We start from the raw sequence: 15354 nt of genomic DNA, 5'->3' as shown, positions 1-15354 counted from the left end.
CCAGGCTGGCCCTAAGAGCCCCTGCCTGTTACTGCTATTCTGTTTTCCAGCTATCTGGTCTTGTTGTTATCCATTCTGGAAGACTTTATCCTTTTTTTTTTTTTTTTTTTTTTTTGAGATGGAGTTTCACTCTTGTTGGCCAGGCTGGAGTGCAATGGCACAATTTCAGCTCACCTCAGTCTCCACCTCCTGAGTTCAAGCGATTCCCCTGCCTCAGCCTCCCGTGTAGCTGGGACTATAGGCATGTGCCACCACGCCCGGTAAATTTTGTATTTTTAGTAGAGACATGGTTTCTCCATGTTGGTCAGGCTGGTCTCAAGCTCCCAACCTCAGGTGATCTGCCCACCTCTACCTCCCAAAGTGCTGGGCTTATAGGCATGAGCCACCATGACCAGGCGGAAGACTTCATCTTAAACCCTATTGAATTGCTCACTTTCCCTTCATATATTTTATTTCTAAGAGCTCTTTCTCATTCCGTGTGTTCTTTCTCTACAGCCTCCATTTCCTTTTTGTGGGCTGTAACACCTTTAATATCTCTAAGAACGGTGTTTTAGTTTTCATTTTTCTTCTGTTTCCTTTATTGTCTCTGTTCCTTCTGAGTCCCTTTTCTTCTTTCTCTGGTGTCTGGTGATCCTGGGCTGTCCAGTTGCATTTAAGAGTGAGATGCTTTTAGTGGCTGGTATTTACGGCCTGGGGAGCTTCAAGGCCAGTGATCTGGCTGGGCCTTTCTACTGGGCACCCCTCTGCCCCTAGCTGCCAGTTTTGAGCTGGGAGCTGCTGCAGAGAGGAACCCTCCTCTCTAAGGGGCCTGATGGCATGCTGGAGGCCAGACCCAGCCCAGGGGTGGAGGTAGGGGAAGGGGCCAGAGTCTCCCTTACTCTCAGGCCTTCAGACATGGCCTTGCTTAAGTGGGGCCTCAGAACTCCTCTCCGGGAGCTCACATCCCAGCCACCGCAGGGCCTGCCAGCCCCAGCAGGTAGGGACAGAGGTCTGGGGTTTCCTTTCTGTGGCTGTGCTTTCACCCACGACCCTCAGACACCAGCCTCTGTAGCCGAGTGGGCTGCGGCAGCTCTGGCTGTCCACCTTCCTCCAGCTCTGTCATACCCCAGCTCTTTGCCCCTGCAGGGTTTCTCTTTATAAAACCCCTTTCCTATCATTTCAGAGGGTTGCAGGAGGGAGGCGGGGAATATCCTGCCCTATTTAAGTAGAAGTGTCTGTATTAAATGCCAAACGTTCCCAGGGTTGAAAGGAGGCCTGCCCTGCTGCATAGAGAGGATGCCTTGTGGTCTCAGGCAGCTGAAGGTGCCTGAGCCTCCAGGTGTGGCTCCTTCAGATGACCGTGTTGAGGTCTCGGGACTGGCTGTAGCAGATGGCAAACGTCCAGGACAGGCAGCTCTCCCGGCAGCACTGATGGACACCTTGGGCCACGAAAGCCAGTTCAGGGACTAAGGGGGCCTGCGGGCCGAGCGACCGATGTCAGCCAGCCTATGGCGCTGGGGGCTGAAGAATCCCTGGAAGGCGAAAAGCCTGCCAATAAAGGAGGCTTCCCGACCCCAGGGATGTCGCGACTCAAGGACGACGCATCTCACGACGTGACCCTGAAATACGCGGGCCTTTCGCCACCCGAGACTCCTCCAGCCCAGGAGGGCCCCGCTCTTTCCCCTGCCTCCTCGCGGAGAGCCTCTGGACGACGCCCGCGACGGCGTTTTCTGCAAAAAAGGCCGAGAAGAGAAGCGTAGCAGGGGCCGCAGGGGCGAGGGGCGCCAGGCGCACCCATGTCGGCCACGCGGACAGGCTCTCCCGGTTCGGGCCCCACGGCGCGCGCTCCCGGCCGCCCAAGTCGCAAGGCCCCGCCCTCGCCCCGCCCCGCCAGGGGCACGCCCCTTCCGTCGCCCCCTTGGGGGCGTTAACCATCCCTCCCCGCCCCGGAAACACGTTGTTACCTCGTTCCTCGCGAGAGTTCCGTGCGCCGGCGCCCAGATCGCGCGAGACCGCGGAGGGAGCAGGAGTGGGTGGCGCGCGCGCGGCGGCCGCGACGGACGCAAGATGGCGACGGCGACCATAGCTCTCGTAAGTGAGCCCCTGTGACCGCGGGCGGCCCTCCGCTGGTGGGGGCGGGTCATTGGCCCAGCCTGGGCGCAGAGGGCCTCCCAGGGACGCGGCGGTCTTCTCAGACCCCGCGCGGAGTCCCTTGCGGCCCCGGGTCGCGCGAGGCGGGGGCGGGGCGGGCGCGCGCCGGCGGCCTGCAGGAGGCCTCAGTTTCCGGCCTGAGGACCCCAGCTTCCGGCGGGGCGGGGCGGGGCGGGGGCCCGGGCGCGGCGTGGGGCCCCGGCGGGCGAGCCAGCGAGCCTGGCGGGGTTGCCTTTCTGCCCGCTAGGTCCGGCAGGCGGGGGTCGTTGTCCTCCCTCTGCCGACGGGTGTGCGCGCTGTGGTCACGACGGAAGTGGGGTCCTGGGGGCGACGCGTGGGCCTTCGGGTTGATGGGATCAGAAGGGGACGGGACCTGGATGTGGAAAGGGGTCTGCAGCTCAGAGCATGGGGTGACCTTGGCTCACTGCGCCTGCAGCCGTGAATTCGCTCTCCAGTGCTCGTAAAGGGGTCTGGGTGTCTTCATTCTCTTATCCCCACTCGGGAAAGAAGGACGTGCTCTCTCCCCTCCTATGTATTTTGAGAAGTCGCATTGTCCCAAGCTCTACGGGAAGATTTGGCCGCACAGTGGGGAACTAGGCAGTCGGAGGTCTAGTGCCCGCCAGAAGCCAGTTCCCAGCCAGGGTGCCATGTGCAGGGCGTCCGAGGGAGCTGCATGGGCATCCAGAGGAAGGAGCCGCCCCCTGCTCTGCTCAGTGCCCACCTCTCCGGGCAGGACAGGCGTTATTAACGTAGAGGGAGAACACCCATGCACACAACACATCATGCGTGATGAAGTCTGGTCTCTTCTCCACCCCACTTAGCTTAGAGGACCTAATTCCCTCTTGCGTTTTTCTCAGCCACAGTTCATCCCTTTGTTATTTGCCAGTCTCCCTGCAGCCCACACCCACTGGGATGGGTTAGGTCTGTTCGAGAAGACAACTTGGGTGAGTGACTGAAGACTGGATTGATAGAACCAGGAAGTATCTTTAGACTGCCTTTGCCAGGCCCCCGCTGGGGGGCTGGACCCATGTCCCGCTGAGGCAGAAACCAGTTCCTAGCGGGAGAGAGGCATTGTGAGGGCACATAGTGTGTGATTCACAAGGCTGGCTAACTCTACTCTTTCTACCATGTTCTTGAAGTCACAGGAGTAAGTGACCTTTGAGGGGCATGTCAGAGAGAAAGGGGGTAAGGGTTGAGGATTTGGTGACCTCACGGAGAGGCTGTCTCCAGGCAGCAGTCAGAGAGTTGATGGTGAAGGATGGACACGTGGGAAGGTGGAGGAAGAGAGTGGATGCCTCATCCCCCCAGTTACCCGCAGAATAGCACCCTGTGCCCATGAGGGCTAAATGGGGGCTCAGGTCTGCTGTGGCGTGGTGCCAGATAGGTGGTGGTGGTGTTGAGTTGGATGTGGGCCATGGTGACCCCATGAACGGGTTCTCATTTGGGGTGTTCGGTGCCATCTGAATTCTGTTGGGGTTAACAAAGGTTTTTTCATTGTCGGAGTTCCAGCTTGCTGCATCAGGCTCCAGGAGAGAGCTGTAGCCGGTGGTCTAAGCCATTTCTCTTTTAATGATTGGGATGGAAAGGCTTCTAGAAGGGTTGCCTGTTACCACCATCCTGGTTGGGCACAGTGGTGAGAGCCTGTTTCCCGTCTCATGCTGCTTCGGCTCTTACGGGAGGTTAAATGGAGCAGCTGAACTTGGCCAACAGTGGCCTGGTGGGGAAGGAAGCTGGAAGATACATAAGGGTGGGCATGCCTTCTGCCTGGTGGCTGCAGAATGAGCCCGGCTGCCTCTTCGCAGCAAGGGTAGGTCTTCTGGATGTGTTGCTTCACTCTGACGCTCGGCTCCATTCTTCTCTTCACTGACAGCCCAGCCAGCTCTCATGTGGGGTCATCACCCTTGCGGTCCCAGTTGCTTTTTTCCTTAGGCACCCAGCCTGCAGTGTCACCTCGCAGAGGCCCCCTGGCTGCCAAGGGTGCCATGGCCTAGCACACCTCATAGCTGCTCTCTTCTTGTCCTGTGCTTTCCTCGTCGTGCTGGTAAACTGCAGAAGTCTTCTTTGATTTTTGCGTTCTTTGTCTGCTGGCAGCTGACATCAGGCTCCTGAGAGATGTCTTTCTTTCTTGTCTTATTTCTGCTGTCTCTGCAGTGCTCAGTGTGGAGCCTGGGCACACAGCAGCGTTCGCCATATGAAGGGAAGTGACAGATAGAGGCGAGGAGATGTCCTGCAGCCACCTCTCTCCTCGGTGTCTGACACTGGTTCTTGTCAACAGTGCTGGTGATTGCTGGAACCTGTGACTTGCTTTGCTGCTTTCTGTGTGCAGGGGCTTCGGGTTGGGGGGTTGGGGGGGGTGCTGGGATTTCACTGAATCTTCACAGTAGCCCTAGGAAACAGGCCATCCCCCTTCCCAGCTGAGGCGCCTGACGACTTGAGACCTTGGGTCATTTGCTCCATGTTACTTCTTTTTTTTCTCTTTTTTTTTTTTTTTTTTTTTCTTTTGCGATGGAGTCTCGCTTTGTTGCCCAGGCTGGAGTGCAGTGGGGCGGTCTCGGCTCACTGCAACCTCCGCCTCCTAGGTTCAAGCAATTCATGGTAGCACCTCAGCCTCCCAAGTAGCTGGGATTATAGGCGCCCACCACCATACACAGCTAATTTTTGCATTTTTAGTAGAGATGGGGTTTCACCATATTGGGCAGTCTGTTCTCGAACTCCTGACCTCAAGCAGTCCACCCACCTTGGCCTCCCAAAGTGCTGAGATTACAGGCTTAAGCAATTGCATCCAGCCCACGTTACTTTAAAAAAAAAAAAAAAAAATTCATAGAGACGGGGTCTTGCTGTGTTGCCCAGTCTGGTCTCAAGTTCCGGGGCTCAAGTGATCCTCCTGCATCGGCCTCCCAAGTGCTGGAGTTACAGGTGTGAGCCACCACGCCTGGCCCCTACTTTCCTCTTCTTGTCTTCGGGTGGAAATACTCCTCTTTGGGCTGAGGAACGGCAGTACCAGAGTTGGCACCCCAGAGCCCCACTGTGGTACCACCCTTCAGGGGGCTTCCCATCCTTCCAGGCACCGCTGCCTGGTGCTCGGGGGCATCCTGACCACAAAGCCTCCATTTTCATTGCCTAAAGATGGCTACATGTGATTAGGTGCCATCATAAACATCAGTTTTCTCCAAGCTCTCACAGTGTCTGCTTTGCACAGAACCCTAAGCTGCATGCAGCTGGGAACTTCCATCTTCTGCCATGAATGGCGGTGGGCTGGCTTTTCCCAAGAAAAAGCTTTTCTGAGCCATGCCCCATGGTCAACACTGTTGTGGTTCACGTGTTGGCTAGTGCAGGGATTTGGGGGAGCACGAAGTTACGAAAGTGCCCAAGTTCACCCTGTTCGCGGGTATCTGGAGACTGGACCTGAAGCTATCTCTTGTTGTGGGCAGTGAGAGGCAGCCTTGGCTGGGCATGGTGGCCCATGCCTGTAGTGCCAGCACTTTGGAGGTTGAGGTAGGTGGATTGTTTGAGACCATCCTGGGCAACATGGAGACCACTATCTCAAAAATACAAAAATTAGCTGGGTGTGGTGGCATGTGCCTGTAGCCCCAGTTACCTGGGAGGCAGAGGTTGCAGTTGCACCAACCACACTCCAGCTTGGGTGACGGAACCAGACCCTGTCTCAAAAAAAAAAAGACAGGCAGCCTCTGCTCTGGTTGTGCGTGCAGTGGGAGGGGCCCGTGTCAGAGGGGTCCTTGTTTCTTTTCACTCTTTCCGGGGCACAGTGTCTAGGCAGCGTGGGACTGATGTGGGCAGCTAGAGTACACCCATGCCAGCAGCATCGACAGCAGCTCTGGGCACGGGCTGGTTGGCCTGCCCTGCTGCAGCTGGGCTTGTGCTGCTTCCCCTCCTCTGGAGGCTGGAGGACCTGGGACGCTTTGGTGGGTCAGCCCAGCTTCTGGCTTTGTGCACATGGCTCCAAGGATGGGCACACTGACCTCCTCTGTCCTTAGATACTGTGGGTCTCGTCCTTGAGCTGGAAGCGGCATGATGCATGCTACCTTTGGTTCTCATTGCGCAGCCTCTGAGAAGGTAGAGTAGGTCTCAGGGCCCTTCCACTAAGTCTCCCGACCCCCACATTGTTCCCTGTCTCCTGCCCGTGACCTGTCTTTGCCCTGCCATTCCTCAAGACCATGGTGGAGCTGCTTCTCCCCTCTGTGCCCCCGTGGGTGTGGGTCTTACTGAGTGCAGAGGGCCAAGCTCTTGGCTGTCCTCCGGGGAGATAGCTGTGGTCGGTTCCATTACCAGGGAATATGGATGCCTGAAAAGCTTCTTCAGGAGAGAGCTGGGACCTGGGCTTGGCCAGAGCCCTGGAAGGCACTGGGGCTGGGGCTGAGTTGTGGGCTGGCCAAGGTGTATGCAGACTGCTCGAGAGGCACCCCTGCTGCCTCAGGAGGGCATGGGGGGCAACCAGCTAGTCCCTTTGGGCATCCAGCCTGCTGGCAGGAGAGGATGGCTTTCCTTGGCCTGGGGCAGGAGCACAGCTCTCTCTACCCTCCTCCCTGTCCCTGTTGGGACTTACTGGAAGCTCTGGCCTGGCCCAGACTCCACTCTGCTTCTGACCGGGTCTTTCGGCTTGCTGATGGGTGTGAGGAGAGGGCAGTTTGGGCTGGGGGCTCGTATCAGGAATGCATCCCTGCCTGGCCTCCCTTGCTCATCCCTGAGGAGCTCAGCCCTTAGCTTGAGAGGAGAGCAGGCCTGGGCGGTGGGGTGGCATGCCTGTCCATTTCAACATCTCCTTCCTGCCTGCAGCAGGTCAATGGCCAGCAAGGAGGGGGGTCCGAGCCGGCGGCGGCAGCGGCGGCGGCGGCGGCAGTGGTGGCAGCGGGAGACAAATGGAAACCTCCACAGGTACTGACCTTAAGCATCCTCTCCCTCAGGCCCACCTGACTGCCTGCCCGCCCGCCTGCCTGTACATCCCTGGGCCCAGAGAGGGCTGGCCAGGGGCGGGGCGGGAGGAGCCTTGGGGACCCTTCTCTGCCTTCTGGGTAGACAGCTGCCTGCAGGACCACGGCCCTTGCCCTGCGCCAGTCCTGCACCCTTCCCACCCAGCCATGGAGCCGGCCTTTGCCCTCTGTGTCTACCCTGCACCACGCACCAGGAGGGGCCTGTTGACGGTGCCGGGCAGGGGCATCCGGGCCTGGAGCTCGCATGTTCTTAGGTATTGGCGTCTTGCAGGAAGGGTGAGCCGCTGTTCTAGAATGTGCGGCACTTTACTAGCCAGAAATACAGATTTCAGTTCAGAGTTCTGTGTTTTAATTTAAATAATGAAGCAATGCGCAAATCAAAGCACAGATCTGGTGGGGACTCAGCCCTCCCTATCTTTTTTCTGCCCCAGGCTCCAGAGTGGGTGTGAGTGGTTCTCGGCCTGTTTAATGGCCCAGCCTTGGGAGCGGGTCCTCTCAGAGGTGGAGCTGGGCCTGTGGCTGGGTAATCGGGTTCTTTGTGCTTCTCCATGGTAGCACCCGCCTCCAGAGCATTCCAATGGGGCCTCAGCAAGGTGGCCTGGTGGCCTCTTGGGGCTGGGCCCTCCTCTTGGTCCCCCAGGCACGCTCAGGGGTGGGACTGGGACAGGGACTGGGTCTGGGACGTGGTATGCAGCCTGGATCCTGGGAGATGTGGGAGCCGGCGCTCCCTGGCCCTTGGCTGGCACCCAGCTGGCCATTGGTTGGTGGGAGAAGGGCCTTTTGTTCACCAAGACAAAGAAGAGATTGAAAAGTGTCTAGGGGGCTGAGGGGATTGGCGTTGGTTACCATGGTAACAGCCTGCTCCCAAGCCCCAGCCTCTGGCTCTTGGGCCCTCTTTCCCACTAAGGAGGAATGGGCTTGGGGCCAGCTGTGAGGGTGATGAGTACAGGCCTGGTCTGAACCGGACTGGAGCACCTGGTGCCACCCACAGCCAGCCTTTCACCTTCAGGGATTGCATGGGGCTCTGGTTGCCTGGGAAGGGGTCTCCAGGGCTTCTTGCCCTTTGAGCCGGGGCCAGCATCCCAGCACTCAGCAGGCAGGAGGGGGTTCTTGGGGTTTGGGCCAGCTGTCCCCTTCCTGCCTCCTGTGTCCCTCTGTCCTTGCTCATCACTTCTGTGCTAGGGATCCTCCTCTCTTCTCTGCTGTCCCTGAAGGCTGTGTTTGGAAGTCTGGGAGGGCCTGGTTGGTGGCCAGTGGTCTTTGTGCTTGCCGAGCTGGGAGACAGGCAGGCATGCTGTCTGCCAACCCCATGGTCTGCTGGGCCTGCATGCCTCCCTGCTCATGCGGTTGCGTTCTTCCCTCTGCGAAAAGCTTAGAGATGGATTTTGACAGAAGGGATATAAGCATAATCCTGGTTGGCATCAGCTTGAGTCTGCAGTGGCTGTGACTGCCTAAGGGCCTCCTGGTCCCCAGGCCTACCTGGCCAGTCTGCTCCTGGCTTCTCCCAGTGGGCTGGGCACAGCCCATCCAAGAGTGTGTGGAAGTGAGCTGGATCCCTCCTTAGGGCTCATGTGGCCCAAGAGAGGCCCGTGTTCTTTGGGAGGTGTGCACAGTGCCTGTGGGGACCAGGGAGAGCACTGCTGGGAGAGAGGCCCTTGTATTTGCTCCTTGGGTGGTCCCTTGAAACTTCAGGAAAGCTGAGCCTGTGCCCATGGCAGGAGCCTGTGTCCAAGCAAGGAGCCCCAGAATGTCCAGAGGGCCCTGGCCCTTTTCTCTTACCTTGGAGGATAGCTGAGGCTGGCTCTCCTGCAGGGCATGTGATAGAGGTTCTGGGGTCAGGTTGACAATCAGGGGCTGGACCCCTCTCCTGCCGCCAGCTGGTTATCTTGGTGGCTGCCGAGGAAGCCACTGTGGCCTGGGCCCTACAACTCCTCAGGTTGGCCCAGGGCCTCCAGGGTACCTGCCTGCCTCTGTGTGTGTCCTACCCCATGGGTCCCAGGGGAGACAGAGGCCCAGGCTGGGGACAGCAATGTCAGAAGGGCAGACCTGAGTCCAGGCCAGGCAAGGGACAGTCTGTGCTAGGGCCCTGTCTCTCTGGGAAGGGGCTGGGCCAGAGGCCGTGTGCAGTGTTTGGGAGACAGGTGGGGTGGCACTCTGGGGCCACATGCAGGAGAACTTGAGCTTGCTGCTGACGGATTCTCCTGCTCCCCCACCAGGGCACAGACTCCATCAAGATGGAGAACGGGCAGAGCACGGCCGCCAAGTTAGGGCTGCCTCCCCTGACGCCCGAGCAGCAGGAGGCCCTTCAGAAGGTGAGCACGGACCTCCCAGGGCACTGTGGGTGTAGGCCAGTAGACCAGGGGCAAGGGCAAGGGCAGGGTGCGGGGTAGGCCTGTCTCCCATGGGCTGGGCCCCCAGTGCTCCTCACTGCCGCCTCTCTCAGGCCAAGAAGTACGCCATGGAGCAGAGCATCAAGAGTGTGCTGGTGAAGCAGACCATCGCGCACCAGCAGCAGCAGCTCACCAACCTGCAGGTGAGCCCCGGCCGAGCCTCCACCTCCCTCCCCGCCACCGCCACCATCTCCTCCTCTTCACGCTCTTCCTCCTCCTGTGCCTGCGGCCGCCCCCACAAGCTGTTACAGTGCTCCGATTCTCAGAGACTCATGCTCGGGACCCTCAGGGTCCTCTCTGAGGCACAAGTGGCCCAGCCTTTCCCACCTGCTGCTCGCTGGAGCCCCTAATGCGCCACAGCCCTTTTCTTGGCTGCTTGCCTATAGCGCTCCCTGTTCCCCTTCCTGGTCGTTACACTGTGGCCTCTGGTCTCCCCTGTGCCCCCTGCCCCAGCTGTGCACAGCCGACGGTGGCAGCATACAGGGCATGGGCCTCCCTGCCCCCATGGCCTGGGTAAGACCGCTCAGGCCCCCACCCCTGCAGTGAGTCCAGACCACCTGGGCTCAGCCCTAGGACTGAGGGGACAGTCTGGAGGCCCCTCCCCTGGGGCCCTGCTCTAGGCCTGCGGCCGGGGGCTGCGATACCTTCGTGGGAAGAGGCCGGTGTGAGGCCGACAGGTTCCTGGGCCTCGAGCCTCACGCCCCCGCCCAGCCCTCAGACAGTCACACTGCCAGGAGATGTCCTGGCCATTCACTGCGTTCCACCACCCTCCTCCCTCCTCCCTCCCTCCCTCCCTCCCCCCCTTTCCCCCTTTCCTTTCTGCCCCGGCCGGCCCAGCTGCAAGGCTGCAGGGCAGGGCACATGGGGCGCTGCGGCCCCCCTGGGCAGGTGCCAGCGGCCGGCAGTGTGGAAAGGCAGGCAGCCTCCCTGGCAGGGCGGGGACTCCGGGCCTTGCCGCTGTCTGCGTGAGGTGTTGACGAGAGCGGGAGACTGCTCGGCTCCAACAGACTGAACTCTGTCTTTACTGTCTTTCAGATGGCAGCAGTGACAATGGGCTTTGGAGATCCTCTCTCACCTTTGCAATCGGTCAATAGAAATGCTCACTTCTTCCGGGGCTCATGTCCTTAGTCAGGGCTAGAGGGGGGCAGTGCAGCCCACGTGCTGGGGACCTTGCTCCCCTGGCCGGCCCTGCCCGCCAGCTCTGGACGAGCGCAGCAGAGCGCCAGGCGTGGTGGGGCCAGTGGTGTGGGCACCCACCCGGGACCGCCCCTGGGGAGGCCTCCATCTGCTCTGAGGGCCCACCTTAAAACTAACCGGCCAGGTAACTGCGGAGGGCAGCCGGCCAGGGCGGGTAGCTGCCGGCACCAAGCCCGTCTGCGCCCACACCACCTGCACACACGGGGTGCACCCATGGCCTCCAGCCCCGTCAGTCTCCAGGCTGCCTGGCTCTTGGGTTGGGGTCAGGCCCCTGAGGAGAGAGGGGTCCTAACTCATGGCCCCATCAGACCCTGGAGGGAGGATGGATGGATGGGGTGGGGGTGGGGGGACCCAAGCAAGCAAGGGAAGGGCAAGCAGGGCCTCGGGCCTGGCTGTCAGTAAGGGGCAGAGGCCACGCAGCCAGGGTGGAGGAGGCAGGGGCCGCAGCTATGGCCTTGGCTGTGGTGGGCAGAGGAGTCCGGGAAGGAGGTGCCCCTCCCTTTCCCCAGAGGCAGGCTGAGGAGGAGGCCAGGCCCCATCTCGGGGTTCCTGAGGGGAAGACACGGCCCCTTCTCTGGGAGCCTCTGTGCAGAGGGGGCGTCCCTGCGTGTGCGGCTCCGGTGGGACGACACGCCTTATTCTCTCCCGGAAGCATCTGAAAGGGAGCCCAAGCCGGGGTTCTGGTCAGGGAGAGAACTCTCAGCCTGCCTGGGGATGGGGCCTTACACTGAAGAGGAGACACGACCCTGTCTTGGGGGAACCATGGCCTGAGGGACAGGCCTGGTCTAGTCTCTGGGGAGCCTGCTGAGCGAGGGGGATGTGATTCCACCTTTGGGGGGCTTTGCTCTGAGTAGGGAGCCTGAGGCCAATTTGTTAGGGGCCCAGTTTTAGGAGAACACAGTCTTATTTTCAGGGAATTCCTAGTTGAAAGGAAGATACCTCACCTTGGGAGGTGCTTCCAGGCCCTTCTCCATGGGAGGGGGCGGTCTGACCTGTACTAGGCCAGCTGATGTCTAAAGAGGGAAACTGGTCTCTGGCCACAGGGCCTTCTTTTATGGAGAGGGGCAGGGCCTGGCTCCAGCTCTGTCTGCTTTGCCTGCCCTGGCCCGCAGTCTCCCTGTGGCCCGCTGCGTGTGGCTCTGGAAGTCCCCTGCCTGGCAGGTCTCCTGTGAGGTGGCAGGGGCGAGAACCTGTCCCTGAGGGTGTGGGGAAGTCCTTCAGCACAGCAGCCAAGCTCACAGCCAAGGACCTGGACTGGCCAGGCCTGTCACCTCCCCAGCTCCAAGGAGCCTGGGGTCTTCTCTTAGGGTCTCTGCTACCTCATGGTGCCCCTGGGGTCCAGGCCAGTGGTCTCACCTGGGCCTGCTCTCTTGGCGGCAGGTACGGGCTCCAGGCAGCTCCTTTGTGAGGAGTTGCAGGGCACAGCATGAGCCCCCACCTCAGTTGGCCCCACATGAGCAGCTGCTCCTCATTCTGTCTTCAAGGAGCCCCCATCCAGGCTCCTGAACTCCTCCCCTGGGGTCTCTTCTGGGCAGTGATTGCCCTGTCTTCTGCCCTCCTCTCTTCGACCACCAAACCAGTGGGTCCCTCCAGCCTGGATGGCTCCTCCTTCCCTCTTCTGTTGTGATCCTTGGCTGGGACAGTGGGAGGATCTCCCAGCCCAGCCTGGGATACCTGGCCCCCAGACTGGAGGGATGGTCTGGGTGGGAGGGCACACAACCCTGCCTCCTGATCATCTGTCGGCTTTGCTGCCGCAGTCTGCCTGGGACCTTGGCGGGCTGGGGTGCATCTGTGTCCTGCCGCTGGGCCTGGCCTTCCTTCTTGGGGTGGCGGGGTCCTGCGACCCCAACACCCTGACTGCAGGGATCGAGCCGGCACCTCCCTGCCACGTGGGGAGCCCTCCCCACAGCAGGGCTGAGTGGGTGGGCCAGGAGGGGAGTGGGCTGCCCAGCCTCCTGCCACCCCTGACCAGCCAGCGGTTCTCTCCCCTCTGTCCTGATGCAGATGGCGGCTCAGCGGCAGCGGGCGCTGGCCATAATGTGCCGTGTCTACGTGGGCTCCATCTACTATGAGCTGGGAGAGGACACCATCCGCCAGGCCTTTGCCCCCTTTGGCCCCATCAAGAGCATCGACATGTCCTGGGACTCCGTCACCATGAAGCACAAGGTCAGCAGGCTTGGTCTGCCCTGGCCTATTTTGGGCTCGCCCCCAGCACTGGGCTCACCCGGCCTGACAGGTGTGTCCCTGTGTCTAGGGCTTTGCCTTCGTGGAGTATGAGGTCCCAGAAGCTGCACAGTTGGCCTTGGAGCAGATGAACTCGGTGATGCTGGGGGGCAGGAACATCAAGGTAAGGCAGGGTGACAAGGCCTCCATCCCACAGGCATGCAGGGTGGCCCCTCCACAGAAGCCTTTTGTGGCTGGGCCTGGGTTGACGTGTCTCTCCATGTTGCTGCCTCTTCCCCAGGTGGGCAGACCCAGCAACATAGGGCAGGCCCAGCCCATCATAGATCAGCTGGCTGAGGAGGCACGGGCCTTCAACCGTATCTACGTGGCCTCTGTGCACCAGGACCTCTCAGACGATGACATCAAGAGTGTGTTTGAAGCCTTTGGCAAGATCAAGTCTTGCACGCTGGCCCGGGACCCTACAACTGGCAAGCACAAGGGCTATGGATTCATTGGTGAGCTGGGGCGGCTGAGGTAGGATGGGGGCCACCCAGGACTGGGGTTGGCCCTGCTCACTGCTGCCCTCGCCCACAGAGTATGAGAAGGCTCAGTCGTCCCAAGACGCCGTGTCCTCCATGAACCTCTTTGACTTGGGTGGCCAGTACTTGCGGGTGGGCAAGGCTGTCACACCGCCCATGCCCTTGCTCACACCGGCCACGCCTGGAGGCCTCCCACCTGCGGCTGCTGTGGCAGCTGCTGCAGCCACTGCCAAGATCACAGCTCAGGTGAGGGCCCACACAGCTGTGTCAGCATGATGGCGGGTGGGTGGGCGGGCTCCTGATTTTGTAGACTGATTGAAGGTGATGTTGAGTAGCTAGACCAGGGACTGATGATGGTGACCTTTTGGGTTGCAGGAAGCAGTGGCTGGAGCAGCAGTACTGGGTACCCTGGGCACACCTGGACTGGTGTCCCCAGCACTGACCCTGGCTCAGCCCTTGGGGGCTTTGCCCCAGGCTGTCATGGCTGCCCAGGCACCTGGAGTCATCACAGGTGAGTCTAAGTGGGTCCAGATTCTCTCCTCTCCTGCCGTGGCATCTCTCTTCCCGCTGCCCTCAGCTGCCTGACTCAGGTGGTCCAGGTGCAGTCCTCTGAGCCCAGGGTAGGCCATCCATGGCCGGCTAGCTCTGTGCCTTTCTGGGAAGGGGGGTGGTGGGGGGTGACTGCTGGACCTGGTTGGTTTTGCTGCAGGTGTGACTCCAGCCCGTCCTCCTATTCCGGTCACCATCCCCTCCGTCGGCGTGGTGAACCCCATCCTGGCCAGTCCTCCAACGCTGGGTCTCCTGGAGCCCAAGAAGGAAAAGGAAGAGGAGGAGCTGTTTCCCGATTCAGAACGGCCAGAGATGCTGAGCGAGCAGGAGCACATGAGCATCTCAGGCAGCAGCGCCCGCCACATGGTGATGCAGAAGCTGCTCCGCAAGCAGGAGGTGCGCCACGGGGCCGGTGAGGGGGGGACGGTAGGGGAGTGGGGCCGAAGCACTCAGCCGTTCCCCCCCCCACAGTCCACAGTGATGGTTCTGCGCAACATGGTGGACCCCAAGGACATCGATGACGACCTGGAAGGGGAGGTGACAGAGGAGTGTGGCAAGTTCGGGGCTGTGAACCGTGTTATCATCTACCAGGAGAAGCAAGGCGAGGAGGAGGATGCAGAAATCATTGTCAAGATCTTTGTAGAGTTTTCCATAGCCTCTGAGACTCATAAGGCCATCCAGGCCCTCAATGGGCGCTGGTTTGCTGGCCGCAAGGTGGTGGCTGAAGTGTACGACCAGGAGCGTTTTGATAACAGTGACCTCTCTGCGTGACATTGGCCCCTTTCCCTGGACTTGTACTTGCTCCGTGTTTCCTCTGGGTTTTATAGTGATAACAGTGGTGTCCCTGGGGCCAGGCACCCTCTGCCCAGCCCAGCGTATAGTGCGGATAAAGGTGCGGATGCTGCTGGCCTTGAACGTCCGTGTGTCTGCCGTTGGTCCTGTCATCCATCCTCGGTGTGTGTGTCCTTAGGGGCTCTAGGGTGAGGCGGCAGGAGTGGCGAGGTGCGGGTCCTCTAGCCCTGCTGCATGCATGGAGGCAAGCGGGTCCTCGGTGGCGCGGGACCTGGGGAGGGGGTCGGCGCCCTGGGCTCTGTCCCGCGGGTGCCGGAGGCTGGGCGGGCGGGGCTGCCTGGGGCGCCTGGCTCCCGGGTGCGGGCGCGCAGCCACCCCGTCCGCGCAGGGTGGTGCTGGGAGAAGACGGCCCCGTGACACCTCGACCCGCTGGACAGCGCGCGCTGCCAGTGCCTTCGTGCCGCGGCGCCGGCCTTCAGTTCGAGGGAGCAGCCTGGCGTGGTCGCCTCCCGGAAGGAGGCTGCGCGATGAGACGCGGGGTCAAGTCCGAGGGGCCAGAGGCCGGGCTGAAGACGAGGCCTCGGCCGGCGGAGGGGGCGGCCCGGCGTGGACTGCAGCTCCCACAACTCTCCGCGCGGGGCGGGC

The 15354-nt window shown here is 60.8% G+C and overlaps 1 protein-coding gene across 8 annotated transcripts; it reads left to right on the top strand.

Annotated features, from left to right (window-relative positions):
- The first annotated feature begins 1513 nt into the window (after positions 1-1513).
- Positions 1514-14836, top strand: PUF60 (poly(U) binding splicing factor 60). 8 transcript variants are annotated; one of them, XM_032255580.1, is made up of 12 exons: positions 1514-2070; positions 6925-7023; positions 9296-9391; positions 9523-9612; positions 10505-10555; positions 12671-12832; positions 12921-13013; positions 13131-13344; positions 13424-13614; positions 13744-13879; positions 14078-14313; positions 14389-14836. In XM_032255580.1, the coding sequence occupies exons 1-12, from the start codon at positions 2047-2049 to the stop codon at positions 14686-14688; spliced, it is 1692 nt and encodes a 563-aa protein (XP_032111471.1). In that variant the 5' UTR covers positions 1514-2046; the 3' UTR covers positions 14689-14836. The 8 variants fall into 8 exon arrangements, with proteins under 8 accessions (XP_032111471.1, XP_032111481.1, XP_032111493.1 ...); XM_032255587.1 differs by having other exon boundaries at positions 1977-2070; positions 6928-7023; XM_032255609.1 differs by lacking the exon at positions 1514-2070 and adding an exon at positions 2402-2417.
- Positions 14837-15354: the final 518 nt, after the last annotated feature.

Source organism: Sapajus apella, unplaced genomic scaffold (assembly GCF_009761245.1).
Source record: "Sapajus apella isolate SASKATOON/1434 unplaced genomic scaffold, GSC_monkey_1.0 scaffold3, whole genome shotgun sequence".
Lineage (NCBI taxonomy): Eukaryota > Metazoa > Chordata > Mammalia > Primates > Cebidae > Sapajus > Sapajus apella.
The sequence above is the reverse complement of the archived record's forward strand: the minus strand, read 5'-3'. Positions and strand labels throughout refer to the sequence as shown.